The sequence below is a fragment of the Rhinichthys klamathensis genome, unplaced genomic scaffold, assembly GCF_029890125.1.
Source record: "Rhinichthys klamathensis goyatoka isolate OS25496 unplaced genomic scaffold, OSU_Roscu_1.1 h1tg000396l_1, whole genome shotgun sequence".
Classification (NCBI taxonomy): Eukaryota; Metazoa; Chordata; class Actinopteri; order Cypriniformes; family Leuciscidae; genus Rhinichthys; species Rhinichthys klamathensis.
Genome location: NW_026606898.1, coordinates 430,606 through 451,418, shown reverse-complemented (window position 1 = coordinate 451,418; position 20,813 = coordinate 430,606). Strand labels below are relative to the sequence as shown.

General features: G+C 36.2%; 1 protein-coding gene across 1 annotated transcript; it reads left to right on the top strand.

Annotated features, from left to right (window-relative positions):
• The first annotated feature begins 665 nt into the window (after nt 1-665).
• On the top strand, nt 666-20,745 carry zgc:174164 (uncharacterized protein LOC570656 homolog). Its single transcript, XM_056234506.1, has 22 exons — nt 666-809; nt 1,955-2,064; nt 2,149-2,225; nt 2,306-2,366; nt 2,591-2,667; nt 4,585-4,768; nt 4,856-4,918; nt 5,011-5,082; nt 5,234-5,403; nt 7,146-7,236; nt 8,118-8,245; nt 8,969-9,140; nt 13,038-13,127; nt 13,848-14,043; nt 14,210-14,306; nt 15,279-15,462; nt 15,736-15,822; nt 15,952-16,057; nt 16,158-16,299; nt 17,883-17,979; nt 18,288-18,334; nt 20,615-20,745. The coding sequence occupies exons 1-22, from the start codon at nt 755-757 to the stop codon at nt 20,670-20,672; spliced, it is 2,364 nt and encodes a 787-aa protein (XP_056090481.1). The 5' UTR covers nt 666-754; the 3' UTR covers nt 20,673-20,745.
• Nucleotides 20,746-20,813: the final 68 nt, after the last annotated feature.

Sequence of the window (20,813 nt, the reverse complement as noted above, 5' to 3'; positions counted from 1 at the left end):
GTTGTCCAGACCACCATAAAGGTGCCGAAAAAGATAATTGATGTAACAGATTTTTGTTAGTGAAGGTGAAAAACTGTCCGTGGATGTGGATCTATATTATGTTTTGGTTTTACCCTGTTGGAAATTCAATAATAAAGAAAGATCGGAAAGGTGGATTGAGATTTTACATTTGTACAGAACATTAAACAATATTTTTTTTTTTTTTTTTTTTTTTTAGGCATCTCTAAGAAAGTTTCGAAGTTTGGGCTTTATTAACATCACAGCGCCGCCTGGAGGAATAAACAGTGTCTACTCCTTTTTTACAGTCTACAGTTTGTTTGAAATTTGGGAGATGAATATTAGACCCACCCAACGTAAAAAAAACAATAGTACTCTTTCTCACTAGATTTAATTAGATCAAGGCCATTTTAATTCATTTGGTGTAAGGTCTTTGGGTATAATAATAGTTTTCAATCATAGATTGATTTACGCTTTTTGAGTAGCCGATCTACACCTTATTTATTTATTTATTTATTTATTTACTTACTTAGGCTGGCTACCTAATGAATTACATACAAGCTATGAAATAAATCAGTCAACACGTTTATCTATATCCCCATCTTTATATCTAAATCTAAAATCTATAAATAGCTGTGATACGGTCTGAAAGAGGTTGATAAGAGAATGTCGCTCCACCTGTCTGACTGCTCGTGCACGCCCCGGCTTCGGCTCGTTCGCGCTCACCTGAGACCAAGCGTCAGTCCAGAGAAACATCATGACGCGGCATATTTACTTCATTCTCATAATCACAAACTTCGCGATTTGCCCAGGTAAGACACAACCGATCATTTATGGGCTACTTGTTGTTTTCATACTGTTGACTACACACAATGGAGTAAAAAACTATATAAACAATCGTCGTGTTTCTCTGAAAACAAACTACACAACTAGTACAAAAGTCTGTACTGGAGTAGCCTATTAATCATAGGCCTATAGAGAAACATATTAATAGATAGTTTTTACTTTATTATTATTATTAATAGATAGTTTTTACTTAATTTATTACTAGGTTAAATTACATTAGTTGTGTTTGGTATTGTTTAAAAAATAGCTTTAGTAGCCTAGGCTATATATGGCGAGCACAATGTAGTATGTAGCCAATATGAAATCACTAAAACTGATTCTAAAAATAAACACTGCATATGGTGATGAGTTTGTAATATATTTTTTTTATGTTTTGAAAGAAGTATCTTATGCTCATAAAGGCTGCATTTAGGCAAAATAAATAGATTTCTAGTCAAATTGAATGTTTTCTATTCGAACTTAGTTTTAAATATAATGTATTCATGTGAAGCAAAGCTTATTTTTCAGCATAGTTACTCCAGTCTTCAGTGTCACATGATCCTTCAGAAATCATTCTAATATGCTGGTTTGGTGCTGAAACGTATTATTATGAATGTAGAATACATTTGTGCTGCTTAATATTTCTATGGTAACCATGCATAATAAACTACCATTTATAAGTTTAAGTATGATCTTTAATAAAAAAAGAAATGAACACTTAAGATTGATAACAATTAGAACCATTATTAATAATTGAGCACCAATAATAATTGAGCACCAAATCAGCATAATTTCGGAAATATCATGTGAAACTGAAAACTGAGGTAATGACTGCAGAAAATGCAGCTTTGCCATTATAGGAATAAATAACATTTATTAAAATAGAAAATGCTTATTTTAAAATGTCATAACATTTCACAATAGTACTGTTTGTAGCCTACTGTATTTTTCATCAAATAAATTCAGCATTGGTAAGTAGATGAGACTTTTTTTTAATAGACAATATAGTCTTAATTTGAAGAACTCACAAAACCCATTTCAGCACATGATCAAACTTGTTCCATATTTAGTTAGTTATTAAGATATTCTTCCTGTTGTGTTTATTTGCTTCTTTTATCATATGCCTTCATAGTCCAGACCACAGACCCAACATCATATGTGAAGAATTATGATGTGGTCAAACCTCAGCTGGTTCATGAGCGCTGGAGGAGAAACGCAGACCCCTCACACACACCTGCACAGGTATAAAGCACTATTGTCACATTAGCTGGAAGTAAGTTATGATGTTGTTCTCGACCTATTTTAAAATGATGTGTCTGATTTCAGGATAGACATGCTGATAGCATCACATACTCAGTCAGGATTGATGGCAGTGAACGTTTACTGCACCTGACAAAGAACACGTAAGAACTTTGAAAGTAGTTTGGCTGAAATGTCTTTATTTAATGATGAAAAATTGTAATTTGATCTCTTATTCCCACAGAGACTTTTTATCGAAGAACTTTGTCGTGTTTTCTCATGACTCACAGGAGAAAGGGAAAGTTGTGAGAATTGTTTTTCTGTTTTATTAGTTACACCACCTACTTTACATGTACATTAGCTTGGTTCAGAATGAGGAAATACATTATTGTCAATAGGCATTGGTCATCTGGCATTGGTCTTTTTATGTTAATAATCATTAACCAAAACATTAACAAACAAAGTAAATTGAGTTAAGTGACAAAGTATTTCAAAACAAGCTGTACTAATACTGGTGGTTGTGTTCTAGGAGCATTGTCACTATCAAGGGTATGTGGAGGGCTATGAAGACTCTCTCGTAGCTCTCAGCAACTGTGAAGGTCTCAGGTATGTATGCTACTTACTTTCACTTCATAAAAAAGCAGTCATACCAGTTTTTCTTCGCAAGGCAGCTCTGTATTAAAACTCCGCCTCTTCATATGCGTAATTTGCGGGAGAGAAGGGTGGGGCATGTTCCCAGTTCCCACCACTTTTTGCCAGCTTTGATATTGTTTCCAGCACTTTTTGAGTGCTCGTTGCCGCTGTAATGATCAGTGGCAGAAGGCAGCAGTGTTCTCAACACTGCGCAGTCTTCACACAGATGAGCTCTTCAATCTATCGCTCAAGGCTGTTGCAGCGAATCTCCATTCGTTCCGGTGAAATCACAAAATCAAACTGCACACAAACGGGCCCCTGCTCTTGATATACAATCACTGATCTTTAAATGAGAGGAAAAAAAATAGGATTAGAACCCAGAACATCTGGCACACTAATAACAAAAATTCTACCACCAGTCCATTAGGACACATAAATGTTTAATGTGGATCTATGTATTTACTCTCAAGTATTATATAAGATGTAAGGATGAAACTATCACATTAAACATAAGTTCTATGTCAATAAATTAAACTCAATGTACTAATGAAATTGATTTCTGGACACTGTAATTTTTTTGTGCATTTATTATTGTACATTTATACACACACACTCCTGTCCCACCCACTTTTTAAAACAGTTACACCACTGCTCTTCTTGTTTTTCTTCTACAAAATTTTCACAAAATAACTAAAAATGGCAAAACCATGCATTATTTTCAAACAGGTTTCCTGAACACAAGTCCCTCCTCAAACTCACACGATTGGTTATGATTCAAAAATTCAAAGCAATGTTATGAAAAGCAAATGCCTACATTTAGAAAGTATTTTTTAACATCCAAAAAATAATTCAGCTTTAACTTACAGGCTCCATTCAAACTTTATTTTGTAAATAATTGCAGTTTGTCTTCCTTATTTAATTTATTTGCATACTGAATGGTGATTGGTCTGATTTTTTTCTTATATACATCTAACAATCTAGCTACCTTTACAATGCAAAAATCATTGCATTTTGTGTTGATTTTTGAATCTAAAATGTAAACTTAAACATAGCACTAGTCACTGCTATTTATTTCTAGAAGTTAGACTAATGAAAGGTGTTTCATGTCTAAGTTAAGCTAAGATAGTGGCAGATGCTATTTGAACATCAGTTTATGTAGTACATTGTAAAACAGTATGCTATATTAACATCTTATTCAGTGTATATGGTTATATTTATTAAAATCCTAAATGAATCCTGTCTTATTGGACCTTGTCCCTGTACTTAAAGCACACCCCTACACCTACCCCCATTTTGAGCGTGGTAACAAATATGTGAGCTGCACGTGTTGCTGTGGTTGTTGTTCAGATATTACATTCATTTTAAATTATAGGCCTAATAAATATTTCCACTTTTTAAAAAATTTCTTAACTTAAAGTTTTATGGGCAAAAAACATTCATTGTGAAAAGCGTAGAGATTTATAAAGGACAACTCGCACAGAAGTCAGTTCCTAACCAAGCAGCTTTTGGTTGGTGAATGCAGTGAATTTACGTGACAAATTTGAACACTAACAAAAGCTGCATGGGGAACTTTTCCGCCCTCACACAAACACACGGATTCCTATTGAAAACACTGGCTTTCGGCCACAATTTCCCCGGGAAAATGGTAAATGTGATCGCATCATTATTCTGTACACCAGACTGGTTTCTTTTGTAATTTTGTCTGAATCAACCAGTCACTGGTGGGCGGAGCTAGTGTAAATAGCCTTATCCAACAAGCCTTATCCATATATCCGTTAAATATATGGTCACTTTTAATAAGAGTAAGAAAAGTCATATACAATTTTTTATGTTCAATGTTAGCTGTTCCTTTTCAAACATTAGGTTGTAACGTTATACGCTGTATTTCAGGGGGGTCATTCTCATCGGTAATGAAGGCTATGGGCTGGAACCCATCTTGCACTCCAAAGCCAATGAACACCTACTCTTCCTGTTGAAGGACAGTCAGTCAGAGCCATTTGTATGTGGACTGGCCAATGAAACGTCTCCCAGTGAGGACCACCCCCATTACGCTGACATGTCCATGTTTTTACGGGTTCGAAAATATGTCATATTGTCTTAAACATTTTGATGTTCTACAAACGCAACATTTGATATTTCATTGAATCTATTGAATCCACAGAAAAAGCGAAACTTACCTCAGACCAAATACGTGGAGTTGGTATTAGTGGTTGACAACCAAAGGGTGAGTTTTAGCCATTCAATGTGTTTTTGGAATAGTTTTTTTCATCATTATATAGTTGGCTGATTCTGAGAGGTGTGTTTATCTGTTCTCAGTATGCCTATAAGAAGCACAACAAAACTGCTGTGCGTGAAGAGATGGTCCAATTGGTTAACTTGCTAGATACGGTGAGAATTATAGCTACAGATAATGTTATTGTTAGGATAAGCCCAGCCCTAACCTCATTTAATAATGTGTTAAGACTGTTGTACTGTATTTCCGAGCCTTTCTCGTGATGATGTAATGAAATATTTGTGGCTCTTTCTGTGTGGACCCTAGTACTACAAACAGCTGAATATCCGGATATCATTGATTGGCTTGACGATCTTTGACAATGATAACCCCTTCATTGTGGATGGCAGTGCTGGGGATGTGTTGGGCAGGTTTGTGCAGTGGAGGAAATCAGATCTGTTACCTCAAATCAGGCATGACGTGGGGCAGCTCATTGTGTAAGTACTCCTATCACATCCTGTAGCAATAGTTTTTTCAATGAATTATTTCAATGAAATGTTTGTTCATTTTTGAGCTGCTAGAATGTGGCTTTGATTGTTTCCTGAAGACTCCCCCATCTAGCATTAGCAACCCAGGCTCATTGGAAAAATGTGCCTGTGGCGACAATTGTGCAAAATGATGTTATGTTGCTTCTTGCGTGTTTCGCAACACTTTTAAAGTGAAATGCCCACATTGTCCAGTGAGTCAGGGCTAGCGCAATTGCCAAGAGCAGAGGCTTTCTAGCATTACTACTACCAGCAAGTTCATTTTAGGTACTTTTGATAGATTTGATAGAATTTTTCCAACAAGTAGCGGTGTAGCGCTACAAAAACTACATTTCATTTTGCACTTTGACAAACTTGCAATGCATTGAAGCAGCGCAGCGTCGTCTTCTTATTAGATCGCAAACTAAAATTGCATTACCGTCATCTATTGCATCTTGCAGATTTAGAGTTTGTCTGATTATTATGTAAAGGGACTACAGGAGTGGGTTGATATTTCACAAGAATCGACTAGTAAAGGTTATACTTTTGTGTATAATTTATGCAAACCAAAGAATAAAACACTGTCTGCGTCGAAGACTTAAAGCACATACAGGTGATTACTAGCTTTTTAAAAAATTGATTATCCTGCTTTACTGCACTATATATATCAAGGGCCAGATTTATTAACAGCTTGCACCAGTGCAAACCCTTTTTTGGTATTAAAATTTTTTACTGAAGAATTTGCGCCATTGCGCTGTGATTTGTGCTATTGCTTTGGCAAAGCATATGTCAATCGAAGAGAAAACAAAATTGCGATATAGCTTAGTGCGCTTATCACATGGCAAAGGCTGTGACCATAGACCAGGGATGGGCAACATCGGTCCTGGAGGGCCACTGTCCTACAGAGTTTAGTTCCAACCCTGAAAAAATCACCTGCCTGTAACTTTCTAGAAATCCTGAAGACCTTGATTAGCTTGTTCAGGTGTGTTTGATTAGGGTTGAAGCTAAACTCTCTAGGACAATGGCCCTCCAAGACTGAAGTTGCCCATCCCTGCCATAGACTGTATAAAACAATGGACGTGACGTCACCCGTAGGTTTCTAAAGAGCATTTTTGAAGCCCAAAGTGGGCGGAGCCAGCCGTTGCCATTTTGCCATCTTATCACTCCCAGATAACTGAAAATGGTCAAAGAGGCGGGATTAGCTGAGGTGACGGCTAACAAACCGATAATAAACCAGCTCCATAGTGAATTCCATCAAGGACTTGTTCAATTTAAATCTTATTCCTGAGTTCCTCCAGTGGGTGTGCACTCGTAAGCAATGACGCACATCCGAGTGAACAAGACGGAGGGAAGTTTGCAAGTGAAGGGCATACAAATTTGGAGTGTAACGCAGCGAATGATCAGGGAATCACAAAGAGGAACAGGAACTAGACAGTACTACAAAGTAAAAGTCTAATTGACAAACAAAAGTGGAATCATTACAGCCAAAACAGATTCAAATTTAATTTAGTGCCACTATGGTGCAAGAAATGTTTTTGTAAATAATATAAAATGTATATCAACTTACTGCAATGTTCTAATTATTTACAGTTTGAGAATGTAGTCTTTACAATTTAATTGAATTTGTCTTGGTTCTCAGAAATGACACCAGATGTCATTGACATTAGACCTGTGTATGTTCTGAGTAACATGATCTCTGTCTCTGTTTCTTAAAGAGGCCGTTCAGGACCGTACACTGGAGGTGTGCTTGGCATGGCCTTTGTGGGGACTGTCTGCTCTGTGAATAGCGGCGGAGGAATCAATGTGGTTAGAGAATTTATACTGCATCAATCAATAGTTTTACTATAATAGTCAAAATGACTATTTTAGAATGCTTTTAAGTATTTTGAAGCCTTCAGGGGTGATAGTTTTCTGAAAGCAGTAATCTTAAACCTGCATGTTTTATTGATGGAAAGGTGTGTTTGCAGACTGGCTGCCAGAAGGAAGAGAAGCAATTAACCCTAAAAAGTCTATCACATTTGATAATTTGTACTTTTTATTTATTTTAGCAAGTAAAAGGCATTTTAGTATTTCACATCCTCCTTCAGGTCGTGGTACATGTGTTTTTTGCTTCGAAATCTTATAAAGTAAATGTCAGAATAACTTGTATAGTAATATTTCAAGATGAACACCTACTGGACTGAAGCAATATCGGTTTACTTGATTATTCATCCTTTTAGAAAAAAAAAAACATTTTTATCATGTTTACAATATATCAAATATGATACATCATGCTTTTGAGGAACTTTTATTCGTACATCTATGAATCAACTTTGTATTGCATTGCATAATATGTTTTGCCCCACAGCATAAAATCACAGAGCTCTGATAATAAAACTAATAATTTAAATATTGTCTAAAAGGGATACTCCACCCAAAAATGAAAATTCTGTCATCATTTACTCACCCTCAAGTTGTTGCAAACCTGTATGAGTTTCTTTCTTTTGCTGAACACAAAGGAAGATATTTTGAAGAACGATTTAAGATGTTAAAGATGTTAAAATGTGACCATATCAAGTCTATATTTATTTCATTTAATTGTTTTGATTGTCTATGCTGTCACATACCTGCCTCAGATACATTTAGATGTAAATAAATTGACTCTAATCTTATGTCTCCTTTTGTTTTTTACTGTTATATCATCACAGTTTAGTAACGATAATCTGCAGTCGTTCTCTACCGTTGTTGCTCATGAGCTGGGACATAACCTTGGCATGGGTCATGACATCGGTGGCTGTAACTGTGATGGGAGCTGCATCATGGCATCCGCTATCAGGTCAGGGAATATCAATCCTTCATTAGTGCAACTATTTGAGTGAATCTTCTTTTTTGTCTGTGGAACACAAAAAGAAAACATCATATAGGTTCGGAATGACATGATGACAGATTTTTACTTTACTTTATCTTCCCTTTTAAGTTTAAGTATGTTAAACAATACCGTTTAAGTCAAGTCATAAGAATTACTACAAAACCAACGGCCATCCTTTTTTTGATTAATAATAAGTAATAACAAACAATAAAAAAATGTAAAAGTAAAATAATAAAATAAAATTCTAACATGTAATCTAGATGTGTACATAAGATGCCCCCCCCCCCCCTTTTTTTGGTTGTTGAATATCCTGTTTGACTCAGAAATGCATCTGATTATGATAGTAAAATGGGTATTTCTTGTTGACTTTAATAAGAGAAAACAGGACATTTATTTGTAAAGCACTTTCACATTACACATCATTTCAAAGAAGCTTTACAGAAAATGCATGAGTCCACATTACATTTTAGAGTGATCTGTATTCAGAAATGTACATGTACAAAATCACAGTTGTGTATGAATGTATTAATTTAAACAATGTAATAATTTAATGCAGAAACAATGAGCTCATTGAAGTAATGAATACTTGTTTGTTAACAAATGATTATGACATTTAGAAAAATGTAGCAAACTTCTTGAATTTCCGGCTGTCCTTGATGTGTTTGACGTTGTGTTTGGGTGTGAATGCAGTGGATCGACTAAATTCAGTGACTGCAGTGCGAAAGATTTTGAGAGGTTGATTCTGCGTGGTGGTGGGGCGTGTTTGAGGAACCAGCCCTCTCAAGACAACATCATCACAGTGCCCAGCTGTGGGAACGGCATTATGGAGAGTGGAGAGGAGTGTGACTGTGGCACACCTAAGGTATTTTTTTAAAACTCAGAGGCTTAATGGAAAACATTGCTTGCTGTATCATACGGTATGCAATCAGGGCTTCAGTCTCAAGGTTTTTTTTATGTTTCCTTAGCAATATTCAGAGTTCATAATTAATTATATTTCCAATGTCTTCAGTTTCCAGGCACTATTATACCAAAAACTATAGACACAATTTATTAAGCTATCAGAAACCTGTCAGTTTCAGTTTTTTTCATTCTCATCCAAGTGTGCCGCACACATCCTGAAATGTGAAGCCAAAACATTTAGATCACCCCGTTGGTGGCTGGCTGCAGTTATAGGTCATAAACCCCGCCTTCTCAATGTAATCGAATGGGATGTGAGCCAAACAAAAAAAAATCGAATTACACTTCAAATACATTTTTCCCTAAGATGGTTTCTGTCATTTTAGGTAGTTGTTATCACTCTGATGTATCGGTGTATGTATGTTGTTCAAGTGTTCGTTTTTCGTTTGCAAGTTATTTGATCCCATAAAAATGGGGTGTAACGTCATTATTGACAGATGTGCTAGTGATTGCACATCTGCGGGACCTTGATACCTCCACCTCATGATCACTACTGCTCAGACTTTGGCTCCAAATGGCATCATCAATGTGAGATGTAAACAGATATTTAAATTTTTTTTTTTACATTGGAAGGAAGTGCAGACATGTCATCCATCTTTTTTTAAGTCTATGTTCTCATCACAACCATGCATACGACTATCACATGTATAATAAGCGTAGTCGTCACCAATGAATTGCTTTAGACAACAGTGTAACATGAAATCGAAATGTACTTTTTATTTAGTGCATTTTTATTTTTATTTTTTTTTTAACTTTTTTTTATAATATTTGATCAAAATGTAATAGTTTGCCACTTTGAACATGTTCCTTTTCTGCTGAAGTAACTATAGAAGTGTGAGCAGGAAAAATAATATTAAAGGTATTGTAGGTAGAAATTTTATAAAAAACTTTTTCCCAAATTTGTTTAAACTTTCTATATATATCAATGCATAATTAAAATGTAAGTACTCTGATGAAAAGAGTATAAAAATCGAGTGACTCTAGACCGTTTAATCTGCACTAAACACAGCTCATTATTTCCTTCCGGGACGAAACAAAGGATTGCCTTAGGCGACTGTCACTCTCTCGCAACCATGGCAACCACCCTTTTGCCACACAGGACCTGCCCACTTGCGCGTACCCGTTTGATTTGAGGAATTCAAGAGGCACGGAACCTAGGAATAGCAAAACAATGGCAGAGAAAGACCAATCAAAATTCACATATGCAGTTCGCGAAGGCAAACCAGACAAAAAAAGGAAGACAGTAACGTTACTAGAAAAGGTAATGAACAAAAAGTCTTTGGATAAACAACGATTTATCTGTCCTCGAGCTGACGATGCGGTACTTGTCTCTGGAGTGTAGTCCTCATCAGAGTCAACAATGCTTTCATCATGGAAACTCTTACATGCAGAACACCATATATGTTATGAATCTTACACGAAATTCATCTTCATCACAGTGTAAATGATGGCAATGGAAAAACGTGTATCATGCAACCTGTTTTTAGCTTTGCCTTATAGATAACTAGCTCGTTAGCGAATCAATAAATATATTGTAACGTGTTCAAAATGCTGTTCTGTTACAAATAAGGATGCATTTAATGTTAATGTTTTACTTTATTCGTTTTATGTGATTCGATTAATTCGTTGTCAAGTTGAATATGGAAAGAGGCTCCACCCCTTGTGAGAGTGATGGGGAAATCTGGGGAGGAGGAGGGGAGAAGAGCGCCTCGCTGGTTCAAGTGCGGTTCTCTTATAAGTCAGGTGTTTATGGCGTGGGCTGTGGCCGACAACAGCCTCTAATAAACACCCTTTGTTATCAAAACCGTCTCGTCCTTGCCTGAGAACGTTACAATATATTTAAAAACTTTACCGATATCAATATGCTAGTTTGATAGTGAGTACAAAAATACATCTTATTTGTTTATCTTCATAATGATAAAGTTAGATTTTTTTTATTACATGTGATTCTGACATGATGTCACTACATGCACTGCGCTCCTTCCTCTCCGCTGGTCTCAGGTAAATAATGCGTCTTCAGCTCAGCGGTCGGACTCGCGCGTTCATGTGTTTTTGGGGCGTGGCTTTGGAAGGAGCCCAGAAGGGAGGGGGTGGAGTGAATGGAAATAATGAGCTGTCTTTAAAACAGTCGTGAGAGGTCTACAGACATTTGATTTTTATACTCTTTTTATCAGAGTACTTACATTTTAATTATGCATTGATATATATAGAAAGTTTAAACAAATTTGGAAAAAAAGTTTTTTATAAAATTTCTACCTACAATACCTTTAACTAATACCATACTAGCTCGCAGGCCCGGCCCTAACCAATTTGGTGCCCTAGGCAAGATTTTAAGTGGCGCCCCCTTGCATCGCAGTACAGTACTTGCACTGTTAGTGTACATATACTCACAAGAAACTTAATAGCTTTGTTTTAGACATTCTTTTATTTAACTAAAACAATTGCACATTCAAAATACTAATTATAGTAATAATAATTATTGTAAAAAATACAATAAAATTAAATAATATAAATGAGAAACCTCATTTTAAATACATGATAAATAGACTATAGTGAAAGATAAATACATGATGTAGACTATAGTGTATAATATACCATGTATTTTTTCAGATACAAATTATATTAGTAATTCATATATTAGGAATAATTTAAATTTTATTGTCATTACAATGAAATTCTATCTAGCAGAATGCAAAAGAATCAGTAAACTGCAGTATAATATTGCATGTGGGAATGCTAAGTTATGCTCTAACATTAATGATGTGCACTTTAACACAGCCACAGGTGTAAATTTTAACATGATAAACACACTTTATAGACAATATGAGCTGTAACACAGTTAACAGCTGGCGTTACAACTATAATTATTATTATGATTATTAATGGTACTTTGATTGATTGTTACAAGCTGGGAAAACGTGAGATAATGATGTCAATGAAATTAACATTAATACACCTGCTGATTAGATCTAATATTTACACATTTGTCCGAGGAAGGTACTCATATTACTATTTTCCATAATAATAGCGCTAGGCTTATCTGTTAGAACCATTGACTGTTAATATTTTGGTTAGAACTAGCAGATAGAGCTGGTTATTTATAGATTAGCTAACCATGTATGCTAATGACTAATGGCATTATTGATCATCGTTCTGTAACATCAAAATAATATCATTATTTAACATAATCTTTACCTTTGTCTTTGTCACGTTTTTTCCTCCTCTTCTTTTCTTTTTTTCCTCCCCTGGGCACCTGATAATTTGGGACGCTTTGACAGATTAACTTTTTTTGACGCAATAAAAACGAAAACCGAATGGCGGGTAAAAGAAGTCTGATTGGTGGAGGTGGTTTCCCATCCTGATTTGTGGCGCCTCATGTTTTGTTCTGCACCGTGAACTAAGTGTATATGTGATCCCTTCAACTCCCCCATGGTCACGTTAAAGTAAGAATTTATTAGAAAAATTTGATCACAAAAAAACAACAACAAGAAAGTCAATGCCATGTAAATCCCATTATTGCTCCACTCGTTGCAGTGTTAATGAAGTACAATAAAAGCGGAAAGTTCCTTACGCGGCTCTGGCGCCCCCCCCCAATTATGATTGTCATTTAATGTTTTCTTTAGTGTGACCTAACTTTTTTCCCCATTTGTTCAACTGTTTAGTTTGTCCATTGATCATTTAAAACCTAAAGGAAAGACAAAGCCACTTTGTATCTTAAAAATGAAATTGATTTGCTGTATGACACACTACAGTCCTTTTCAGTCTGGCTGTACTGAATGCAGTCTTTACTGTTGTGTTGCAGGAGTGCAATAATAAGTGTTGTAATGCCGCTACATGCACCCTCACTAAGGGCTCGGCCTGTGCTGCAGGAAGTTGCTGTGAAAACTGTCAGGTCAGACCCCTCATCACACACAAACACCGTGATCTAGCTTCTTAAAAGTGAACATGCTAGATACTTCTACTAATTAATATAAAGCTAATTATAATGACTACAGACTATGCCAAACATTAAAGGTGAAGTGTGTACAATTTTTTTTTTATGTTAAAATATGTTCTCTTAACCCAGTTTATCGTTCATTGACTCCTATGCATTTATCTGTATTTGTGATGTTTAAATTGGTAAACTAAACTAAACTATACTGAAAACTAAACTAAAACAGAATACACACGTTACAGTGCCACTAGCGTCACAGAAACTATATACTTCACCTTTAACCCTGAAATAATCATTTATTCGGCTTGACTAAATGACTACAGACTATGCCAAACATTAAAGGTGAAGTGTGTACAATTTTTTTTTATGTTAAAATATGTTCTCTTAACCCAGTTTATCGTTCATTGACTCCTATGCATTTATCTGTATTTGTGATGTTTAAATTGGTAAACTAAACTATACTGAAAACTAAACTAAAACAGACTACACACGTTACAGTGCCACTAGCGTCACAGAAACTATATACTTCACCTTTAACCCTGAAATAATCATTTATTCGGCTTCTATTAATTTACTTGTACTGAAAAAAAAAAAGTAATTTATAAATATCTTGACAAGATAGAAATGAAATATTCTTAAAAGAAGTGAAATGAGAGAAAGACCTTTGAATGTGAGCAGATCAATGTAGGCGGCACGCCCTGCAGACCGTCCGTCAACACCTGCGATCTCCCGGAGTTCTGCGGTGGAGTGTCTCCATTCTGTCCATCCGATTTCTACACCATGGACGGCATCCCTTGTGCCAGTAACACAGCCTTCTGCTTTGAGGGCCGCTGCCAAACATTTGAATTCCAGTGCAAACAGCTTTTTGGCTCAGGTACTTCTCATTGTAGAGTTTTATTTCACACATACACATAGTGATCATGTGTCACTTTCTGTCTGACATTATGTGGCCAAGCATCAAATGACATGCTGCATTAGCAAAATGTTATACAAAGCTTGTTTGGTATGGTTGAATTCACGTGTGATGTTCTTCTCTGTAGCGGCAACTAAAGCAGATGATAAGTGCTTTAGTCATGCTAATACTAAAGGCAATGAGTTTGGAAACTGTGGATACTCTGGGAAACCTTGTTCCGTGGAGTGAGTACCTCATTTTATTTTCATCAGCCGAAACATGCCTGTTTTACATCATTAAAAAATGCCATCATGGTTGGTTGGTCATTAAAAATACCATCATGATTCTATGCTTATTGTTAGGGTTAGGGGTTAAACGGATCTGCAAGTATTGTCTTAAACACAGTCAGTTGTGTCTTAAGTGAACATAAACAGTTGAGAAAGAAATCGGATGTGTATTATATTGGATCCATGCATTCGGTCTTAGACAGCAGCAGGTATTTATAGGTTGCTGTCACTTTAAGTCTTAAGTTAATCAAACAACTAAATGCAGCTTTAACAAAGATTAATCTATATAATTTATACAGTGAACACTATAGTGTTATTTTACAATTAGTCCTAACTATTACATGTCTGTACCTGAATACACTACAGTTAGACATTAATTACAAACTTTGATAAATACAATATAACAAAGTTACAAATAATGTAGTGTATTTGATCTTATTTCTTTACTGACTGTTCACTTGCCTTTAATAATGTTTGAACTTTATTAGTTAGGCTAGTTGTAGTTTTTGCTGTGGTATCGAAGTACTTAAATTGTGCTATATATATATAGTATATACACACACAATATTTGAACCTTTTTAAATGTATGTAATCAGGGACAGAGTGCAAGCATATGTGTGTGTGTAACATAATTCAGTATTTTTAGTGTATTTTAATGAACAGTACTTTTTGTTAATTGTCAATACAAATAAAAGTAATCATTTAAAAAAAAAATCCATTTTAACTCTATTTTGGCGTTGTTCAAATTTTTGTGAGTATCGTATTGTGAGATCAATATTGTGTATGGAACCGAATTGTGACATGAGTGAGACATGATATTGTTAACCCTAAGTTACTATTGGTTCAACGGATCACAAAACTATGGTTTTTGATCCATGGATCAGAGAATTTTTTGGAAGAGCTGTGTGAATTTATTTTGTGTCTTTACAGAAACGCTATGTGTGGGAAAATCCAATGTGTATTCGACAGCAACAACCCACCGGGAGGAGCGACGGTCAGCGTAGAAAAAATAGAGGGGGGCACAATCTCCTGCATGAATGCTGACTTCGGCCTGGGCCCAGATGTGACTGATCCAGCCTATGTCAAAACTCGCTCGGTCTGCGCTCCTGGAAAGGTTAGAATGGAGAGGATTTAGAAGTCATTAGTTTTGTTGGCTTGGAACTGGAACATTTCAAACATAGTCTAATAATATAAAGAGACAATTAGCTTGAATGAAAGTAATACTAGCTCAGATTTATGATTATGAATGGACACTAGAACCAATTTTAAACTGTATCCTCCATAATATGTACTGTTGGAGTTGCTTTTAAATTTGATACTCTCATTTTATTATTATCTGCAACTTTTATACAAACAGTTGAGTCCTATATTTCTCTTTGACTCTCAGGTGTGTTTGGACTTTAAGTGTTTGAATTCTTCACTTCTGGATCAGAGTCAGAAATGTGACGCCCAGAGAAACTGCAGAAGTAATGGAGTAAGTTACGAACTACCAATTTTTTTTTTTTTTTTAAATATATCCATGTTCTTGGTGTTAATGTGAATCAGCGCAAGTTCCAATTCATCAAGTCTCACTTTTTTTTTATATTGTGTGGTTTTCGCACAGGTGTGTAATGATCAATTCCATTGTCATTGTAATAATGGCTGGGCTCCACCCAACTGTGACAAATCTGGCAGGGGAGGAAGTATCGACAGCGGCCCGGCACAGATCGGTAAGAACACACTCATACTGTCTCACTCTCTAAATAAACACAGCACACAGTGACACGGTTTAATGGTTACATCATCTCTTTAAAAACTCTTTCTTTTTAGATTACTCCCTGAGAGATGGACTCTTGATCTTCTTTCTTCTGGTGGTGCCAATTTTGGTGGTCTTAATAATCGCTTTGCTCTACGTGTTCAGAAGAGACAGTCTCAACTGCTGTATCAAGGGTTGTCCATCCAGACACAAAAGGTCCATCAATTACTTATGCCGGGAACACACTACACGATTTTCAATGTCATCGGATCTCTGTTCTTCTCACACTACACGACTGTCAGGGTCACCATTTAGTTGCTGTTGTGTGCACATTACACAATGGATCACCGTCAGGGGGTCACACATTACACAGAATTTCAATAGGAAGAATCGCCGACAACTGTCACATTTTTGCAAAAAGAGAGCAAAGAGTTTTTAAACATTTATGATACAAGCCCTCGTGTTTTGCTTGTATATAGAGCTGCCACTGTAATACTTATGAGCTCTGACACATCACTGTCCTTCACTGACTACCTTCCGCAACTGTCTAGATAATGTTGGGTATGTAAAATCTTTGAAGTGACTCCAATGAGCGCAGAGTTGTGACGAAGGTTGATCTATTCTACAGTGACGTAAAAGTCGCATTAATTCTGATATGACTGTTCAGGCTGAGGTCGTATTGCAAAATATCTGACCTGTACCAGATTTAGGACCACATATGGAAGTGGCACAAATCAATAAAGAAAAGATCAGATTCCATGTGGTTTGTGCTGTTCACACAGTCATGTGAAAAACAGATCTGAGTCACATATAAGCAAAAGGGACATAGTCCACAGACATGCACAGAGAGGTCCGGATATTTAGATATCTCACACGGTTTTCTCAGATCGCATCTTTGATAATACACATTATGCGATTGCCACTCAACTATTGAATGAGCAACGATTTACCTCCGTTTCGGGCATTTGTTGGCGTTTTCCTCAACTGTCGACGAGTGAACATCAGGGCTAAAATCGTGCAGTGTGTACCAGGCTTTATGCCGTTTATTTTTATGCCTCTTCAATCTTGAAACATATGTCTTTTGACTTGAATGTTGTAATATTCAATATTTTATTAGTAAACATTGACTACGAAGTTTAAAATGTTAAGACGGAGAGGGTAAATCACTAAGAATGAATTATGCATACTTGCTTTTTTCCCCCATCATTTTCATTGTTTTGGCTCACAAAAGAAATGAGAAAAATCTGGGAATGGCACAAACATGGCCACAAAATACTGCTGAAGCAATTGTAGCTTATGTACAGAAATGTGCCCACAATAGTTGAAAGACAAAATGTTCATACCAGCAACCCAAGGTTTAAAAGGTTTCCCCAAATAATCTGCTGCTGTGATGACTAGAAAACATACACATCCATTTTAAATAAAACCCACCGGTACTTTTACCATTGTTTTCTGTGGGAATGATAAATACGTAATGCTAATTGCGACAAATAACATTGATGTTTGTGAATTTGGCACATTCCATAATAAGCCTCATTTGAATAGAAAGGAGGCGTGTTTGAGCTGACTTCATTTGACTGACTGACTTAATTGAAATACACACATCATGTAGTTCCTGGTTGAGTTGAATTGTGAGTGGCTTTTAAAAAAAAAGATCCAGGTTTAAAATATTGCAATATAACTGATTAGTGAATTCACCCAGAGACAGAATATTCATGTCAACAAACACAAAATCAAAAATGTTTGCAAATTGTTGTGAAATCTTCTGACATTTGATATTTTGTTTATTTTTACAACAGGTCAACTAATGCAGCAAATGGTCCTTCGAATGCCCAGTCAAATGTGGGGGCAAACGGCAATAAAACACGAGTGTCTACTCCACAGTCAACGACAGAGGTTCAAACCGCAAACCACTCACACAGTTCTGCCATAATGATGAAAATGTGTTAACTCTAAACCTTAACAATAGAAACAGGGCTACAGATACACGGATACACATGAGCTCCTCTTAAAAACAGCCAGAAATTACTGATAAATTCATTATGCCATGCTTTCATTTCCACAATTCCACTATGACCTGAAAAAGCACAAAAGTTACATTAATGAACCCTCACTAAATAAAACTAAATTTGGCATTTTTTAAAAGGTTAATAGTAAGTCAACGTCTTTATAGTAACTTTGCTCTCTTCATTTGTTTCTTTCAGCCAACTAAACCAACAAATCTAGTGAATACCTCAGTATCTCAACCAAGGTAATGTCACTAGAAATATCTAACCCTTGTTAACTTGTCTAACTTGTTTTTTTTTTTGTACACTCCATTGATTTATTTGTGGTGTTTGCCAAGGCAAGTGACAGACCTGTAACATTAAAGTCCCCATGATATCAAAATGGAAGTTTTTGGGCTTTTAGTATGAATATTTTAACCTTAAAGGGTTAGTTCACCCAAAAATGAAAATTATGTCATTAATGACTCACCCTCATGTGGTTCCAAGCCCGTAAGACCTCCGTTCATCTTCGGAACACAGTTTAGGATATTTTAGATTTAGTTCCGAGAGCTTTCTGTCCCTCCATTGAAAATGTATGTACGGTATACTGTCCTTGTCCAGAAAGGAAATCATCAAAGTAGTCCATGTGACATCAGTGGGTTAGTTAGAATTTTTTGAAGCATCGAAAATACATTTTGGTCCAAAAATAACAAAAACTACGACTTTATTCAGCATTGTATTCTCTTCCGGTTCTGTTGTCAAGCCGCGTTCAGTGATGCTGATGACGTAAGACGCTGCTGACCTGTTATCTGGTGCGCCCGAGCTTCGTTTACAGTCTGAGGGAGACGCACGCTGTAAACAAAACAATCTTTGCTAACATGTCTAAGGATTTCGACACAGAGGAAGACTTGCATTTTTTTGCCCAGCCATATTTATTTGAACCTGAATACACGGACACACCAGATACACGTCAGCAGCGTCTTACGTCATCAGCGTCACTGCGGACTCGTGAACGCGGATTGACAACAGAACCGGAAGACAATACAATGCTGAATAAAGCGTAGTTTTTGTTATTTTTGGATCAAAATGTATTTTCGATGCTTCAAAAAATTCTAACTAACCCACTGATGTCACATGGACTACTTTGATGATGTCTTTATTTCCTTTCTGGACAAGGACAGTATACCGTACATACATTTTCAATGGAGGGACAGAAAGCTCTCGGACTAAATCTAAAATATCCTAAACTGTGTTCCGAAGATGAACGGAGGTCTTACGGGCTTGGGACGACATGAGGGTGAGTCATTAATGACATAATTTTCATTTTTGGGTGAACTAACCCTTTAAGGTTATCTATAGGCTAGTGTGCTCCAAAACAATGACAAAATTCGCATTTAGAAGATATAAGCATTTGGAACTTGCAGTGTCTTGGATCAATCATTTTGATGACATCATTCTGCAATTTAGCTTCTCATCAAATTTTTCTGTCCAATCAAATGCTCTCTAGAATTTGAAACATCCCGCCCCCTACACTAATAGATGCTGAAGCTGCGTCTGAAATCGGTCATTTGTTCACACAATTGCTATTTTCTATATGGTGAATGGCACATAGATTTACTTTTGGCATTAAAAAACTTTATTTTTGTGGCTGACCTTATTGCATATGCATTTGTAGGAGTTTCCCTTTCATACGCAAAATTTATGGGAAGAGAGTATTTAAATGAATCGCGCAAGGTTTGTGCTAGTCAATTTACTGATGTTTACGCCATTATTTACCAGCCAAAAAGCACATCTTAAACCAGACGCTACCTGGTAGTTTGCGTTGGTCCTTATGAAAATGATCTGTCTGTGTTCTTTTCTTTAATTTACGCGTCGTCAGTAGATCAAGAATTGTGCTCTCACGCCTATTTGCCCTGTTTAGTAAATCTGACCCATAGTGCACTAAATAGGGGATAGGGAATGATTCAGACAGTGTAAATATGCTTTCCATTGGGGCGAATGAAGTCTGGTTCCGCGTTAGTCACGCGAACCGCCGCAGCGCGTATAACGTCTAAATAAACGGTTCAATAAACTGTTACATTTCAAATGTCATGTTTTACAAGGTTAATACAACTGTGACTGTCACAAGCAGTCAAATGCAGATCTGTGAAAACAGTGTTTTCGAAGAAAAAAAAGTAGTGAAAGACTTAAGAGTGGGTCTAAAATTTTAAGGGCGAGACTGCATCTAGCTGTATCCAGAATATATCAAAGACTTGGGCCAGTAATCAACCAATCAAAATACCATAGAAACAAGCTTAAAAGCCTTCAGAATATCCAAGCAAATGCATAGCAACATACAACCAATTAGAAGACCTTAGCAACCACATAGTAACACCCTTGTTTTGCACTGACAATTTCTGTTCTGGCAAACACCATTTACTTGAAACAATGTGGAAAAAATCTACTGAAAACTTCCTTACTTTTTAATAAGCTGTCTCTCTTTTATTTAATTTGAGTACTACAATGTTTGAGATTATCATCACCTGACCTGATTCTCAACATTACAGACAAGGGCCAGGAGTCCCCAGACCAATCCCACCCAGACAGACCCAAGTACCAGTATGAAGGCATGATGTGTTAGACAGTTTTTGTAAGAAAGTTGTTTACTTGACCCACTTTTCCAATGAAGTTGTCAACAATTCAGAGCAATTGGAGGTTTACTGCTGTCACCTTTTCTATAATTTGAAACAGATGAAGGACCAAAAC

Bases quoted from the DNA above. Each gene is read 5' to 3' on its own strand.
- zgc:174164 (XM_056234506.1), top strand. From the start codon at position 755: ATGACGCGGCATATTTACTTCATTCTCATAATCACAAACTTCGCGATT. The intron at 5,083-5,233 runs GTGAGAATTATA...TGTGGACCCTAG, and splicing joins TGGTTAACTTGCTAGATACG to TACTACAAACAGCTGAATAT. The intron at 14,044-14,209 runs GTACTTCTCATT...TCTTCTCTGTAG, and splicing joins CAAACAGCTTTTTGGCTCAG to CGGCAACTAAAGCAGATGAT.